Consider the following 16,340-nt stretch of genomic DNA (forward strand, 5'->3'; position numbering starts at 1 on the left):
CGATGACAATACAAAAGATTTTTTCCCAAGCATTATTGTGTTTGTTTTAAAAACACACATTTCCATAAATATTTTAGTGGCATTAAGTACACAGATTTTTACTGTGTCACTGTCTCTGTTTCCTTCTCCATTTCTTGGTGCTCTGTCCAGGAGCTCTTTACCCATGGTGCTGCTGTTTATCACCTTGATGATCGTGTTAAAGATGATTTCTTAGGACCTTAATGCTGCTACACTTAATGCTGCTATAAATTATTGTCATTTAGACAAAGGATGATTCTCATACCAAAGCTGGTATTTGTGCATTAAATAGATGTACTGTGGGTGCCTATATTTTACAGGACTGTAAAAATGTTAACGCTGCAATACACTTCTTTTTCTGACCATGCTGCTGTTCTTGAGGTGCTTCCTTTTGTAGATACCAGGACTAAATATGTGGCTATTTGGTGCAAAATTAGTTTCCAATAAAACTATAGCTGCAAACAGTGTTCTGTGGAGTATTTTTAAATACAGAAGCTGAAAATACTGGTTTTGAGTGATTTAAGCCGAATGCAGGCATGAGGGATGTTGGACAGAGTCAGGAATAGGCTGTTGGGAATCCATGGATGTGCTGGAAGCAGGTGGCTGGGAAGGAGCCTGCTGGGGGTGCAGCTCATGCTCCCAGCATTGGGTGTTGCCTTTTCAGCTTTGCAGCAGCTCAGCCCTGAAGGGAAGGGAGAGGTGGGCAGGAAACGGGAGCAGGCACCGGTCACTGGGGGAACAGCAGGATCACCTACAACCCAGTGATGTAGGAATAGGGGATTTTGTGAGTTTCTCTCCTTAAAGCACTTTCTCTTCATGCTCCCAGGCTCTTGTTGCTGTCAGGATCTCCAGTCAGATTTCCCAGTGGCTCTGTGTCTCTGCACTGTGGTGTGGAGCAGGACTGGAGGAAGGAGGGTTTGTGTCCCCTCTTGACTCCCTGTGCTCAGTTTAAAGCTTGCTCACCTTGTCTACACTCCATAGTGACAGGGTTGTTACAAGTCTGTGTGTGTGGCCTGTCACCAAAATCAAGCGGTTGCAAAATGAGACTGGAAATGAATTGATAATAAATAGCTTTGTATGATAAAATTGCTATCTGCTGTAGGAAGACGTGGGCTCCTTGCCTCTGAGTGTATAGATGAGGGAGTGTGAAACCCTACGAGAAAATAAAAATATTTTTTCCTATAATAACAGACAAAGAATTTTCATATTCTAGTTGTAAAAAAAAAAATAGTAGGAAAGTCTCTTCCATAGACTGTTTCCCTTTCCAAGAGCCATTTACAAATACATAAGTTACAGTGATTAACTAGAACTTGCTCTCTTTTTTCCCCCCTCCTTGTTATGTATATATATTGCTTTGAGAAATAGCAATAATTAGGAGAAAAGTGGGTGAAAATTAACACACTAGCAACAGTTGAAGGAGAAACAGGAGAAATCATCTCCTCATGGTCAGTCACTTCCAAACTTGTAGTGGGTGGGTGGTGCCCTCAGGGAGCAGCAATACTCAGTTTTCAGCTGCTGTATTTTGTGTGTGGCACTGTCACTGTGTCACTGGATAATGTAGAGAATGGTGGCTGGAACTGCCCTGTTTCCTCTGGGCCATCCTCAGCCTCTGCTTCTTCACCAAAACGCTCCTGGGGTGTGTGATGATGTTCTTGCATCACCCCATAAATAACACCCAAACTCTGTTTGGGTGCCACCTTTGTGGACTTCTGTTCCTGGCTCCCTGCTTCTTCCAGAAGTAATACTGTGAGCATTTTAGATCTTGATATTTAGGATAATCCTTTATAATAAATCAGAACTCTAGCAGGTTGACAGCCCTCTTCATTTTCCCTTTAGCAAGCAATGTCTGTAACAGGCTGTCAATAAATGTTTGTGTGTCAACTTGCTCAAAAGCTTCTGTGGTGGAGGTACTCAATTTCTTAGCTTTAATAATATATGGGCTGTAATACAGTATAAGGAGTAAAAATATGTAGGTGGTTAAGGGGTAAGAGTGTGATTTCACAGTGAACTAATTTAACAGTGAAATAGTCAACGAGAAGACTGAGATTAATCTGTGTGTTGTGCTTTCTCTCTTGCAGTCAACGAGTTCACAGTCATCAGGAAGAAGTTCAAGTGCCCGTACTGCAGCTTTTCTGCCATGCACCAGTGCATCCTGAAGAGACACATGCGGTCCCACACGGGAGAGAGGCCCTATCCCTGCGAGATCTGCGGGAAGAAGTTCACCCGCCGCGAGCACATGAAGCGCCACACCTTGGTAAGGCTGGGGGCATCAGCCCTCCTGCTCAGGGTAAAGAGCAGGAGTTCACCTCATTTAAGTCTGGATTTTGTTTGCCACTCAGGGCTCATCTGAAGGCTTCTCCTGTAGCTTTTTTCCATGCTTTTCCAAGGCCTAGTGGCTGCCTGCCTATTCATCCTTCTTCCATCTCCAAGCTCAGCTAGAAGCTTTCCAAGGTTTTGGGTGGATATTAGCAAAAAATTCTTCACTGAAAGGGTTGTTCAGCCCTGGCACAGGCTGCCCAGGACAATGGGGGGTCACCATCCCTGGAAGGGTTTAACAAATGTGTAAATGTGGCTTCTGGGGACATGATTTAGTGGTGGACTTGGCAGTGCTGGGGGAACAATTGGACTCGATCTTAGAGGCCTTTCCCAATTTTAACAATTCTGTAATTCAATGACTTGGTGCAGAAAGCTTTAAAACACATTGCTCAGCAAGAACTTGAGGCAAAGCTACTCTGTTCTGGCCATGTTTAGTTATCAAAAATGCTGTTACACCTTGCTAAAGAGGCTCCTCAGCTCTGACTGCAAGGCTGGTGCTGGTGTCTGGCTCTTCACAGCTTCTTTGGAAAGAGAATTCTAAGCTGAACTTTGATTATTTTTCTTTTCAGGGTAGAAATGATTTGCCATCCTAAAGAGGTTCTCAAAGCTTAGTGTGGAGGTGATGCTGTGGCAGAGCAGGTAGTTTCTAGGCAGTAATTCCAGTTGCAGGTCTGGCTCACCACCGACAATGCCCCAGGTTCCTCACCAGGACCCTGGAGCCCTGTGTGACAATTTTCCACGGTGCCCCATCATCTCCTTCCCTTCCTTTGCTGCTCCCATGTCTGTTTGGATGAGAGCCCAGCCATCTGCTTGGGCACTGCCTGCTCCCTGAGATGTCCCTTCCTTCTTCCCTTGGGGTGCTGGAGTTGGGAGGCAGATCCCAGCGTGAGCTCAGTCCTGCTGCAAGCACACAGCAGGATTTGAGATCTGGTATGGTTTTGCAGCAGGGAACACCTTGTTGTGCCAGCTGCTTGCCTACAGCATTTTATTTCTGAGAACTTTTCCTTTTTAATTTTTTTTTTTCATAAGTTTAGCATGTTGTCAGCATATTTGCATTTCTCTTCCCTGAAATACTGGCATTTAATCAGTCATCTGTCATCTTTCTAATGGCACTGTCCAATACTGAGGGCCAAATACTGTTTCTGTGTTTAATACTAATTTGGCTGTAAAGAGAATAAGATTCATTTCTGTTCAGTTGCATCCAGGAATATGGCTCACTTTGAACCTGCTGACTGAACTGTCAGCATTGGGAAAGAGGGAGAGAGGTTATTTTAGTTTTTTAGAGTTTTTTAGTAGAAATGCCACCTGCTCTAGTGGAAGATGTCCCTGCCCATGGGGCACTAGATCAGCTTTAAGGTCCCTTCCAACCCAAACCATTCTGTGATAATTACAAATTGGTTTAGTACTTGTTTTATAATTCCTTTTTTATATGGCTCTTTTAGCCCTTATTCTGCGCCCCTGACCACCTTCTGTGGTCCTATTCAGCTTTTGATGCCTGAAAATCATTCTTGTACAAGTTGAAAGTGAGTGATACCTATAGATCCTGCTGGATGACTCTGAGCATCCCTGTCTAACTGCTTTAAAAAAAGTAATAAAATTTAATGCCTTTGCTTGATGCAGTAGAAAAATGTCATAGGGACTGGCTCGGGGCAGGGGAACCTGCAGCCAGAGCATATCAGAGGCACTCACAGGCTTTGAACACGGCTGGGACTGGTGCAACACAGAGCCTGAGCCAGTGTCCTGCAGTAGTGAGGGCTGAGGGGCTGCAAGGGGTCAATTTGTCCTCTTCCCAAAGGGCTTTAGCTCGTCTGAGTATTCCAGAGCACAGGCTTGTGGAGGCACGTGGTGAGAGCTGGTGATCCCATGCTGAGGCGGGAGCAGGGAGCAGGCATCCAGGCAGCTGCTTTAAAATAAAAGGAAGGACTTTAATCAGCAAAAGCTTTCCCACAGGCTTTTGTGAGCATGAAAAGAAGAAACGAGTTAAAAAGGATTAAGAACCGGTGATACCCAAGGTATCCAAGGCTCTGGTGGCTGCTGGACTGCTCAGAACAACCCCAAACCACTGGCACTGGATCCTTGTGTGCTTCTACACCACTTCTAAAGTGTCTCCTGAGGATCAGTGCCAGACACAGGGCATTGAGTGCCTGTGCTGTCCCCATGTGGTGTTAACATATAAAACAATAAAGAAAAAAAAGTAAAAGAAAAACACATATTTATAATACATACTGGGCAGCCCTGAAGCAGTCAGGCAGTTGGACTAGAAGATTCTCCCTTCCAGCTAAACTTTTCTATATATAAATAAAATCAATGTGTATTTTACATGTAGATATATATGTGTAAGTGAAAGTGCCTGATGAGGCTCCTTGTGGTGAAGTTTGGGAATTCTCACTGCCCTGGTTTATTTGGCAGAGAAGCAGGTGGATGGCTTGACAAGCTTCTTGCCTTCCATGCAGGGCAAAAGTGGCCAGGGACAGATTTCACCTTTAAACAGGTGTTTAGTGTTTCTCAAAGTGCAGTTTTGCTCATTGGATAGTGCAGTTTGGCTCTGGAAATGAATTTTTTTATCCTGCAGAGCATTTTCCTTGCTTCCTTTACATGTTCTGTGATAGCTTCATATGTCCAGGATTCTTGCAGCAAGAGTTATGGAAGAGAAACATTTTTGTTGAACTAAAGTAGTCAGAAATAAGGTGAGAAGTTCATTCAGATGCATTTTTGGGGGATACAGGAGATATCCCAAGCGCTCCTGTTCCTTGGTTCTGGACAGCAGTGGGATCAGGAGGGAGACCACTAAATGACCATGACATTAACACTGTTTTGGTCAGGGTTATTCTTCTCTGAACAGAACTAGTGCTTGTGGATTGTTTATTTCTTTTTAACATTTTCTTCTTGGTGGTGGGTGTGATAAAATTATTGCACCCCAGAAAAACAGAAGGAAAAAGGAAGAAAAAAAATTATGATAAAAGTTTCTCTCAGACTTACGAGTGTGCTGATGAGCAAGCAGTCCCAAAGGATTTTATTGTGTGTCATCATTGCAGGGTTGAATTAATCGTGGTGGGTTTGAGTTCGTGGTGGAAGCCAGGTGTGATCTCGGGTAGCAGTTGTGGATTTGCCTTTGCAGGGACACGGGAGCAGCTCTCGTTCCATCTCCGTTGGCATTCACCTCTGTGCTCTTTCTTCTTCTCCAGGTCCACAGCAAAGATAAAAAATACGTCTGCAAGGTTTGCAACCGGGTGTTCATGTCGGCAGCCAGCGTGGGGATCAAGCACGGCTCGCGCCGGCACGGCGTCTGCGCCGACTGCTCCGGCCGCGGCATCGCCGGGCACCTGGACCACAACGGGGGAGAGGGGTCCCCAGAGGAGTGTTACCCTGGGGAAGGGCAGTACATGGAAGATCCAGATGACATCAAAGTGGAAGGAGACGAGGAGATGGGAGACGACGATGACATCAAGTGGAAGGATGACGTGGGGATGTCACAGGATGATGTGATTTTAGATGATGACAAAGATGTCGACTCCCCGCAGGAGCAGGACAACTCTGGGGAGAACGACAAGGATTTTACCTGGATTTCTTAGGGATTATTTTTTGTTTGGTTTTTTTGTTTCGCTCTGTCGTTTGTAGGGGGAGGGAGGGTGGGGAGGAAGGAGTATGTTGGAAAAACTAAGTAGCCTTGTTGTCGTCCATGTGTGCAAAATAACTCTTGTGTTTTCTAAACAAGTCCTTCTCTGTTCCACTCAGACACTGTCTTAGCAAGGTCGCTTCCAGCGGCACGACTGACTTCGCCTTCCCCCTTTTCCCTTTCCCTTTTCCCCCTGTGACCCCCTGCCCATGGCCACCCCTTCAGCCAAGTCAGCCAGGCCCAAGAGGGAGGTGGAGTCTGTGCAGGTGTGAGGAGGCTGGTGAAGCATGAATCCTCCTCCTCTTCCCACTCCAAACCGAGCACCAGGGAGGTCTTTGCGTCCAAAGCAGGCTTGTTGGTTGGTTGGGTTTTTGTTACACCTTGTCTGTGCTAAAATCCCAGCAGCAGTGGAATTTCAAGCTAAGGTTTTGAAAGCAATGGATGGATGTGTTGGAGGGCTTCCCCTGACGATACAGGCCTTTTGCAAAGTTATTTAAAGAGTTTTAATTATTTTTTATGGAGCCAAGTAGATCAAAAGGCAAGTCAGATTACAGCCTTACAAATACTTCTCTTGGATTCTTAGCTTCCAAAAGAATCACCATCAAAAACAGATTGTGACTTTTCTTGGACCTACTGGCATCTTACCCATGTGCTGTCTTCCAGCCTTGGTCATCCACAGGCACTGAAACACGTTTGTGCTTCTGGAAGCACCTTTTGCTCTAGAGGACACAATTCTGTACCTGTCATTCCTCTCCACAAATATCTTCACTGTTCTCCCTGTGCTCAGCTGCCTTTTTCACAAAAATATGCAAACTGTAGCAAAACAAAGGCATTTGGCCAAGTGCAGGATGAGCGAGAAGCCGAGGTGAGGAGATCCCAACAGGGTGGAATCCTGCTGCTCCCATCCCATGGACTTCTGTGGGGCCAGGATTTCACCTGGGTACCTTGTTCTTCCTTGCCAATCTCAACATTCTTGTTGAACATGGGTAGGTCTAATACCTACTTAATTCATGACAAAAACCTTCAGCTTTAGTTGCACCGGTTCCATGTAAATTTTCCAATAAACCATGTTTTCTTTAAATAAGAACCAGGTTTCTCTCCCAGCATCCCCTCAGGCTCTGTGGGGCTGTTCCAGATAGTTGGATTCTCCCTGTTCATATCGGCCACTGTTGCCTTCTTTCAGCTACACCTAAATAACAGCAGCAGCATGTGTTGGATTTGTCTTATTCCTGAGAAACAGCTTGTTCTACCTTCACCTCTTTGCTTCTGGTGCTTTTTTAAATAAATAAAACAAAAAAGCCGAAGACCTCACTCCATCCTTGCCATTGAGCAATTTTTTACAATACCTGTGACTGTGGTACCTTGAAACCTGCCACGAAAGACAACCCATTGCCAGAAGCCAAATGACTCAAGGTGCTATTTTCCTTCCTGCAGGCCTGGTGGTCCATGAGGAAAAGTGTGGTTCCTGGTTCCACCCAGCAAAGGAATTAAAAGCATATTGTACAATAAACCCCCATAAAGCAAATAACCTGAAAGGATTTAAGCCACTTGGTGCCAGGATTTCATGGAGCGTGGTGGGAGCCTGGATCCTGACACCTGCAGGAGCTGGGCTCTCTCTCCCTTCCCTCCTTCCAGTTGCATCCTGGGTTTATGGCGTTCACTCCCCTTCTCTGCTGCTCAGTTCCTTGCAGGCATTCACCACCTTCTCTCTCCATCCATCATCCCAGTTCACCATTGCTTCCATTGGGAGTCTCCAGGCTCCTGCCCTGTGGATTTGGGGGTGTTCAGTGCTGTGGGAACATGGATCTTTCCTAAAATCCTCGGTGTGGCTCAGCCCCGTTGCTGCTGCCCCTTGGATTGGAGGAGTTAGTGGCACTTGCTTTAGGCAGTGAGCATGGATAACCCTTTTCCTTAAATATAGGGAGAGCAGAGCAGGTCATGCAGGAACATCTTTCTTAAGTTGTAAGAATCTCATTTTGCGTTTTAGCTTCTTTTCCTTCTCCTCCCCTATTTAAAAAACTGTAAAAACCCACCCAGTATATCACAATTGGACCTTTATATACCCTTTTCCAATGGTTTTGGGGGGTGCCAGAGATGAGGAGGCTGTTCCCTTATCCTGATTTTGGCCCCCATAGTGTGGGTTCTGTATTTATTGTCATTTACCCTGTAAATAGGGAGGGGTTCAGGGGTGCCTGAAGTCCTGAATGTGCAGCCTCACCTGTTGCATGTAGACAAATACATACAGTACTTAAAGATTTATCTTTAGCTTTGCCTTTTATAAGTAAAAATCTATTTTAAAGAGAATTTTAAAGCCCAAATGGTTCAAACCCCTGGGTTTGTGTCACATTCCGATGGCCCATCCCCTCCAATGCTGGTGTGTGCATCCACCTTCTGAGGAGGAGCACGTGTGGGCCAAGCCCTCCTCTTCCTCCATTCCCTTGGGTGACTCAATTTTATCATCAGAGTTATGGAGTGCTGAGCTTTCTTCACAATCCCCTTGGAAATATTTTATTCTTTTTTTTCCTTATTTTTATTAAAGGTGGGCAGAGAGCCGGGTAGCGCTCAGGAGTGTTTCCAAATTCTGTCACTTTGAGGCTCTTTGAACTGAAGACGCAAAAAATAAAGCAAAAAGAAAAGAAAAAAGGGAGAGAAAAATGGAAAATCTACATAAAAACTAACTTTTCCCATGTCATAACTTTGCACATGCTTCTGTCTCACTAACACACACCATGTACCAAATAAAACCCTTCTAACACCTGGTGTCTATTGAAGTGCTTTGTTCTGATGGAGGTGTGCAGAGTTGGAAACACAGGGATTCATCTTTAACCTCCCATGCTCCGACTTGGGTTTGAAAAACAGGAATTTGGGCGTGTTTTTTATGCTGAAACTTTATAAACTTCATCAGTCACTCCAGGTGATCACATCCCTCCAGCTTGTCTCCGGGGTCTCTCGGATATACTGCCTATGCAAACTTCTGCTCTTGGAGATTTAAACAAAACCCCACTAATTCTGCCTGTTCTGCATCTCGTCTTTGTATTTCCCTTCAGGGCTTTGTATACTTCACTGAGGTTCCCTTTTTTTAAGTTTTTCTAAATATATATATATATATATATATATGTATGTATGTGTGTATATATATACAGACTTAGTTCCACAACAGTAACTCCCTTAGAGGTAAAACATGGATATACTCCATCTTGAGAACTTGCAATTCATTTTTTAAAAGCATTTGTAGATGTAAATGTTCCTCCTTGAATTCCTTGATTACCCTCATTTTTTATTTTAAATCTGAGTGCCAGGAGTAGAGAGCGGAATGGGGCAGAGGGCATCATCCTGTCTGTGCCCTCCATCCCAGGGATCCATGGACTTGCAGAACATCTTAAAGGATGGAGACAAACAAGGTCCTTGTGTTGATTTGAGATTTCCAAAAATATTCCTGAAATCATGAATTCCCCAGTTTTGTGGTTTTTAAGGTCACCCCAAAGCCTCACAGCTGCAGAGCAGCTTTGTGGGGAAGCAGAGGGAGACTTCTCTAATGAAGGTTTGCAAAGTGATTGTCCCTGTTTTTTTTTTTTTTTTTTTCCTTTAATCAAAAATCAGTTTTTTGGACAACAAAACGAGTCATTTTTGTCCGGAAGGAAACCCACTCCAGCATTACTTCCCCTTTTGTTTCCTCTCCCCACTCCTGCCTTTAAACACTCCGTTTTCCCCAGGCACAGCTGTGGCTTTGGGGTGGGCGGCTGCGTTTTGGGACTGTCCCCGAGCACCTCCCCTCAAAGCTCCCCCTTTTGCACATCACCCTTGAGGGAAGAAACTCCATGAAAACAATGCAAAAACTGGAATTTTTTTGCAATATTCTGAAAGATAATCTAATTTTCGCTCATTCTGTGACATGTGTGACTCCTACAAAAGCCATAATTAATGGTTCCTTTGATTTTGTAGATCCTGAGTCGTGTTTTGAATTTCAGCCTTTTTTTTTTTTTCTAGTCCCCTAGACAGAGTGCTGTGTGTATGCTTTCATATATATTTATTTTTCAACGTGCTTTAAACCTGTCTACAAAAATAAAGCTGAACAAACACAAAAAGGATGGTGTTTGAAGATTGTTGATTTTTTTTTTTTTTGCTGGGACTATTCTATATTATACTGACTTTATATTAATTATTATAAACCTGTGTTTGTATTGAAGATGTGTTTAATATTTTGGGGAGGTTGAGGAGATTTCGTAACCAGAAGTCAGTGGGAGAACATGCTGTGTTGTACTGATTTTCTGTCAATGTAGTTCAGGTAAATCTGATTTTATTTTCTAGTTGCTGCCCAGTTCCTCGCCTGCCGGGGGCTGCCCCTCGGGTAGAACCTTTGTGATGGGATTTAGCTTAGACATACCTGCAAAAATCAATCCGTTCAATAAATTGGGAAATTGCTGCTACAATTTTGTCTGCTTTTTCTTTTTAAATACATAATAATTATTATTATTTTCCTCCTTGCCATGTGTGGAAGGATGGGGCAACATGGGGATGAGCAGGGAGCTCTGCTCACCCCGAGGCTGGGGGTGCTGCTCCCTCCTCCTCCTCCTTCCCCATCCCAAACAGACACCTGTGGCTCATTCCCTGCCTCCCTGCTGCCTGTTGCTGGCAATTTCCTTATTTTTTGGGCATTATCTGAAATTAAAGTAACTCCCAGGAGGATGCAGAGGGTGATGCCATCCCTGGGGGATGTGGGATGCAGGACGGGGGTGACAGCAATGGGTCTGGAGATGCCAAGGGGCCCAGGGTGCCCACCCTGCCTGTCTTAACGGTAACTAAAGAACAGGAATCATTAAAAAAAAATCCAAGTATTTATTTTTTTTTTCCTTTTGGATCTGATACATCACATCCCTGGAGGGGACAAGTGGTGGCACAGCACCAGCCTGACCCATGGGCCCAAAGCAGTGTCGGACCCTGCAAGGGGGACCCTGCAATGGGGGGGTCCCTGGTGCAAAGGGAACCTTCCCACAGGGCAGGTGGGTGGCAGGGCCACCACCCCCCCTGTCCCCTCCCTGCATGGGGAGAGGAGCAGGGTGGCATGGCCTGGCCAAACCCCAGCTGCTGCCTGGGCTGGAGAATGACAGGACAAAAGGGGAGAAAGGGTTTTGAGGGGGAATTTTTTTTTTTTTTTTAAAGTGAATTAAACCCCTTGAACCCCACCCAGGGCTGGAGGAACCCCACTGCCGCAGCGCCGCGGCCCGCGCGCTCTCATGCTGTGGGAGGGAGTAGGTAAAAATACCAATTTTCATATATTTTATTTAAAAAATAAAAACCACACGAAGGAGAAAAAAAAAAAATAAAAGGAAAACAAAAAGACCCCTCTTTGTGCAGTTTGGCTTAGTGCAAATGGGCGCATTCCTGCAGGCACTTCCCGGGGCATCGCCCCGGCGGGGGCTCCCCAAAACGAGAGAGAGAAATGACATTACAAAGAGTAAAAACCCCCCTGGGGGGGGCGAGGGGGGGCAGGCGCCCACCTCTGCCCTGGGCACTGGGGCTGCCCCCCGGGAGCAGGCGGGGGGCAGGAACAGACACCCCCTTTTCCAAGCCCCTGCCGGCTACAGACACAGCTTATTTCAGCCATGGGGGGATCCCCAAACCGGAGTGGGGGCCGGGAGCAGCCAGACACCCCCTGCCAGCCCCACCCCCGGCAGGGAGCGGGGTTGGGTTGATGGATTTAGCTTATTTTCAAAGGGAAAACAAGGCAGGGGGGACAAGCTCCGTGGCAGGGGGGCTGTGTGTGTGCATAAAGCTTTCGGGGGGCCGTTCCCTGAGTCCGGGGGGCGGCCGGGGGGGGGCGCGAAGGCACCTCGAGTGCAAAATGTGCAAGAAGGAGGGAGCGGCGCGGCTCCGTCAGTCGAGGAAGCGCTGGCAGGCCTTCTTCCAGCGGCACGCCGTGCACCACATCTCCCGGTGCTCCATGCCGTACACCTTGCGGCACTTCTTGGCCTCCCCCCGCGGCCGCCTGCGGGCACAGGGGACAAGTCACAACCGGGACACGCGCGGGTGGGAGGGGACAGGGTGGGGCACGATAGCAATGGCTCACCTGGGCACGGCCGGTGGCTTGGGTGGTGGCGGGGTGGGGACAGTGGGGGATACTGGTGGCCGTGGGGGGGTCCGGCAGCCCTGGAGAGAGAGGACACAATCCCTATCAGACAAGGTGATGAGGGAGTGCAGCAGCCCCACCTCCATCCCTGTCCCGCTCCATCCCTGTCCCCCTCCATCCCTATCCCCACTCCATCCCTGTCCCCCCATTCCTTGTCACCCCTCCATCCCTGTGCCACTCTATCCCTGTCCCGCTCCATCCCTGTCCATCCTTGTGCCACTCCATCCCTGTCCCCCTGCATCCCTGTCCCCACTCCATCCCTGTTCCCCAACCCTGTCCCGCTCCATCCCTGTCCCGCTCCATCCCTGTCCCGCTCCATCCCTGTCACCCCTCCATCCCTGTCCCCCATCCCAGTCCCCCTCCATCCCTGTGCCCCCACCTGGTACGCGTGGTCAGTGTGGACGTGGCAGCGGCCGGGGGGGCCCGGGGGGCTGCAGGGGGAGGCCAGGGCCAGCTCCAGGGTCGGCAGCGCCGGCAGCAGAGGAGCCTCGGGACCGGGAAAGGCGGGAGGCACCGAGGAGGTGGGAGAGACCGGGGTGAGGCTGGAGAGCCCATCAGTCAGCGCGTCCACGTCCACGTCCAGCTCCGTGTAGTAGAAATCCTCCTCGCCATCGCTCTGCTCCAGGTCGGCTTTCCGGCTGCGGGGAGAGCAGAGGCTGGCTGGGACACGCTCCCCCAGCACTGCAGGACCCTGCAGGGGGTACCAGGGGGTCTGGGGGTGTCTTTGGGTACCCCAGGTGCTTACCCAAGGTGCATGGTTCGGATGTGCTTCTGCATCCCTGAGGAGCTGCTGAGGACTTTGCCGCAGCTCTTCCACAAGCACTTGAACATCACCTTGGTGGAGTTCTGCAGGAGAGAGGTGTCAGGCTGGCAGCCCCATCCCCATCCTCATCCTCATCCCCAACCTCATCTCCAGCCCCAGTGTCATCCCAGCCCAAATATCATCCTCACTGTCATCCCCAATACCCCCATCATCACTCACATCCCCAAACCCATCTCAGCTCCCATCCCTATCTCCAACCTCATCTCTTCATTCCCATCCCAAATGTCATCCTCCTTCTCATCTCCATCCTCACTATCCCCAAACTCATTCCCGTACCCAACCTCATCCCAACTGTCATCCCCATCCTTAACTTCATCCTCCTCTTCATCCCCTTCTTACTATTTCCAAAACCCAACTTCACCCCCATCATCATCCCCAGCCTCATCCCACCTTCCTCTTCCGTGGTGTGGGCTCTCCAAAGACGAAGTGGGTGCCGTCGGGCTCATCAGGGCCCTCATCCGGCAGTGGGCCAGGCAGGAAGGTGCTGGGGACGTGGCTGGAGAGGGGGGGTGAGGGGGTGGAGGGGGTGGATCGGTCGCTGGAGGGGTCCCAGCTCCAGTCCCCACTGGTGTTGCTGCTGCTGCTGCAGCTGGAGGACATGGCAGGAGCCTCCTTCCAGACCTCGCTGCCAGGCTCTGGTGAGGAGGAGGAAGAGGAAGGTCAGGTCCTGCCGTAGGACACACATCCAGGGATGGGGGGAACAGGGATGTGCTCTCACCTGGGGCATGAGTGGCCGGTGGGTGCCCGAGCACCAGCGGGCTGGCGGAGAGGCTGGTGAGCACCGCGGCTGCCATCACCTCATCAATGCCCGCCTTGCCCGAGAGCTTCCTGCCAGCGAGAGCAGAGGGGCTGTGTCAGGATGGACAGGCCCCCTGGCACCCTCTATTGCTTTCCATCCCCCACTGAGGTGCCAGGACCTCCCACCCACAGTGGCCTGCACCCACCCCGGGTTTGTCTGGGGGTACAGGGGTGGCACAAGGTCTCAGTGGCCCCACTATGTTGGAGGCATCACCAGGTGGAACGCACCCACAGGTGTCCCACACCCCGCAGCACCCCGAGATGCTGCTGACCCCTCCAGGGATCATCCCAGCAGCTGGCTGGAGCTCCCCTGGGCATGGCACAGGCAGCAGAGCAGGCAGAGATGAAGGCAAGCTGCCAAAATGCCACTGCCTGTGCCATGCCAGGGGCAACCCTCCATGACAGTGGGCAGCACCGTGCTGGAGGGTGCTGTCACCTGCCTCCTGCCCAGGGACACAGGGATGGCTTGAGGTGGAAAAAAACCCAGTTCCTTGAGGTGGGGGAAAAAAATTTAGATTAAAAAAAACCCCAAGAGGTCAAGAGCACCTGAAAGCATTTGGCAAACAGATAACCTGGTGATGCTCCCAGCTGGGAGCCGCCACAGCGGGACAGCCGCTCACTGCCGGGGATCCCGGCGTGGCCAACAGCGGCCAAAGTCCTCCTGCAGAAAAAATCCCGTCTCCCGCGGCGAGGCCGGTGCCGGTGGGAGGGCGGTGCCGGTGTCCCTACCTGTGCCGGGGCACGGGGATGCACTGCACGGCCGAGTGCAGCGCCAGGCAGCGCTCCAGCCCCGCGTCCAGCGCCCGCAGCATCGCCTCCTGGCCGGCCGGGTCCTGGCGCGGCGGCGGCTCCCGCAGCCAGCCCTGGGATCCCAGCGGAGCCTGCGGAGAGACGGCGGCGGGCAGCAGGGACCCCCGGGCGGCGGATTCCGCGGGGGCCCCGCGGCCTGCGTGGGATGGCGAGCTGGGCTCGGGGGGCCGGGTCAGCGCCCCCAGGCCCCTGGTGGGACCCTGCCAGCCACTCCGGGGGTCCCCCTGGGGCAAACCCCAAGGGGATCCCAGCGGGCCGCGGCGGGATCCAGCCCCGCCAGCACCATCACCCACTGGCTGAGCATCGGCAGGGATCCAGCAGGGATCTCCACAGAGCCAGGGGACGGCCTGACACCCGCCTGGCAACGCAGCTCGAAGGCGGCAGCAGCCACATCCCACATGCCGGTATAGATCCACACCTTATGGCTCCACACGCCAAGTTTATCCCGCTCTGGCGGGATCCGGCGGGCATCGCAGCGCTGGGAGCGCACTCGCGCCGGCCAGGCCAGCCCCGGACACCGGCAGCGCTGCCCGAGCCCGGCACCGAGCGGATCCCGCTCCAGCGGATCCCCCGCGATCCAGCACCGAGTCGGTCCCGCTGCACGCGGATCCGCTCCAAGCGGATCCCAGCCGATCTCCCGGGGCGGGGCTGGGCGGATCCCGGCGGCGGGAGATCCCTGGGCGATCCCAAAGGGCGGCGATCCAGGAGAGCCGATCCCGCCGGGCGTGCGGGCGACGTGACCCACCGCCACCGCCCCCGGCGCCCCGCCGCCGCAAACCCCCCTCCGCCGCTTCCCGCCCCCCAAAGTTTATCCCATCGCGGCGCCATTTTACCGGCGGGGAAACTTTCGGGCGGGCCGCTGTCAGCTGTCACCGCCCCCCCACCCCCCCGCCGCCGCCTCCCCCGGATCCCACCCCGGTCTCCGCCGCCGCCCCGCGGTACCTTGGCGGCGTTGGCGCGGGCGGCGGGCGGCGCGGGCGGCGGCGGCGGGCGGCGGCGGCGGCGGGCGGGCATTAGGACCGCGGGCGGGCGCGGGGGGTCCATGCGCGGAGCGGCGGCGGCCCGGGGCGAGGGGGGGGGGGGGAGCGCGCTCCGCCGCGCGCGGCCCCGGTGTCGGCGCCGGCCGGGCCACGCCCCCCGAGCGCCGCGCCATTGGCCGGGCCGCGCGGGCGGGAACGCGGCCGCCGCCGTCCGCGCCGCCGATTGGCCGCGGCCCGCTGCCACTTCGCCGCCGCCGGCCACGCCCCCGCCCTCGCGGGGCCGCCACGCCCCCGCCGCCTCCCGGCCACGCCCCCGCCGGCAGCGGCCATCTTCGCGCGCCCCGCCCTCCCGCCGCGCGCGCTGCCGCGGGACCCCCCCAAGAACACAAAACAACACCCCCAAACCCCCCAAAAACCCGACCGCGCCGCCCGCGTCACCCCCCAACACCCCTGAGCCCCCGCCGGCTCCCCTGAGCCCACCCTCAAGTCACCCCCTCCTTTTCCCGCCAAACTCGCGGGGCTCCCCAAAAGTTGCAGAGGACCCCCGAAAAGTGAAAAGTTCCCCATTTTTTTTTTTGTTTTGTGTCACGGTGCGGGATTCTAGGCGCCGCCCAAATAAACGCGGGGATCCCGCCAACGAGGAGCATCCCGCAAAAGTCCCGGCGGCTCCTGCGGACTTACCGGGGTGAAACACGCAGCGTTAAAATTTGGGGGATTCGCGCAAAAGTGGTGTCCCCCGCCAAATTATAGGGCTGCCGATAAGTTACAGGGGTTCTTCAAACGGTGCAGAACTCCTCACAAAGTTATACTCCCCAAAACTTGTAGGTTCCTCCCTAAATTCTCCCCGAAGTT

General features: G+C 51.9%; 2 protein-coding genes across 7 annotated transcripts in view; one reads left to right on the forward strand and one right to left on the reverse strand.

Annotated features, from left to right (window-relative positions):
• Positions 1-8,705, forward strand: part of ZBTB46 (zinc finger and BTB domain containing 46) — a 50,561-nt gene extending 41,856 nt beyond the window's left edge. For all 6 annotated transcript variants that reach the window (XM_021527332.2, XM_077787002.1, XM_077787000.1 and 3 more), the window contains 2 exons: positions 2,097-2,272; positions 5,520-8,705. In XM_021527332.2, the coding sequence (XP_021383007.1) occupies positions 2,097-2,272; positions 5,520-5,906 (563 nt within the window). In that variant the 3' untranslated portion in view covers positions 5,907-8,705. The remainder of the gene's footprint in view (positions 1-2,096; positions 2,273-5,519) is intronic.
• Positions 8,706-11,824: 3,119 nt separating this feature from the next.
• Positions 11,825-15,552, reverse strand: SLC2A4RG (SLC2A4 regulator). Its single transcript, XM_031506546.2, has 9 exons — positions 15,423-15,552; positions 15,342-15,352; positions 14,428-14,579; positions 13,619-13,728; positions 13,291-13,535; positions 12,823-12,923; positions 12,457-12,715; positions 12,018-12,097; positions 11,825-11,936 (listed from the first exon to the last, which is right to left on the reverse strand). The coding sequence occupies exons 1-9, from the start codon at positions 15,550-15,552 to the stop codon at positions 11,825-11,827; spliced, it is 1,200 nt and encodes a 399-aa protein (XP_031362406.2).
• Positions 15,553-16,340: the final 788 nt, after the last annotated feature.

The sequence above is a fragment of the Lonchura striata genome, chromosome 17 (assembly GCF_046129695.1).
Source record: "Lonchura striata isolate bLonStr1 chromosome 17, bLonStr1.mat, whole genome shotgun sequence".
In the NCBI taxonomy this organism is placed as follows: domain Eukaryota; kingdom Metazoa; phylum Chordata; class Aves; order Passeriformes; family Estrildidae; genus Lonchura; species Lonchura striata.

Excerpts from the sequence above, each read along its gene's own strand:
- SLC2A4RG (XM_031506546.2), bottom strand. The coding sequence starts at position 15,552 with ATGGACCCCCCGCGCCCGCCCGCGGTCCTAATGCCCGCCCGCCGCCGC. Across the intron at positions 12,924-13,290 it reads CCACACCACGGAAGAGGAAG|AACTCCACCAAGGTGATGTT; the intron begins GTGGGATGAGGC and ends TCTCTCCTGCAG. Across the intron at positions 12,716-12,822 it reads ATCCGAACCATGCACCTTGG|CCGGAAAGCCGACCTGGAGC; the intron begins GTAAGCACCTGG and ends CTCTCCCCGCAG.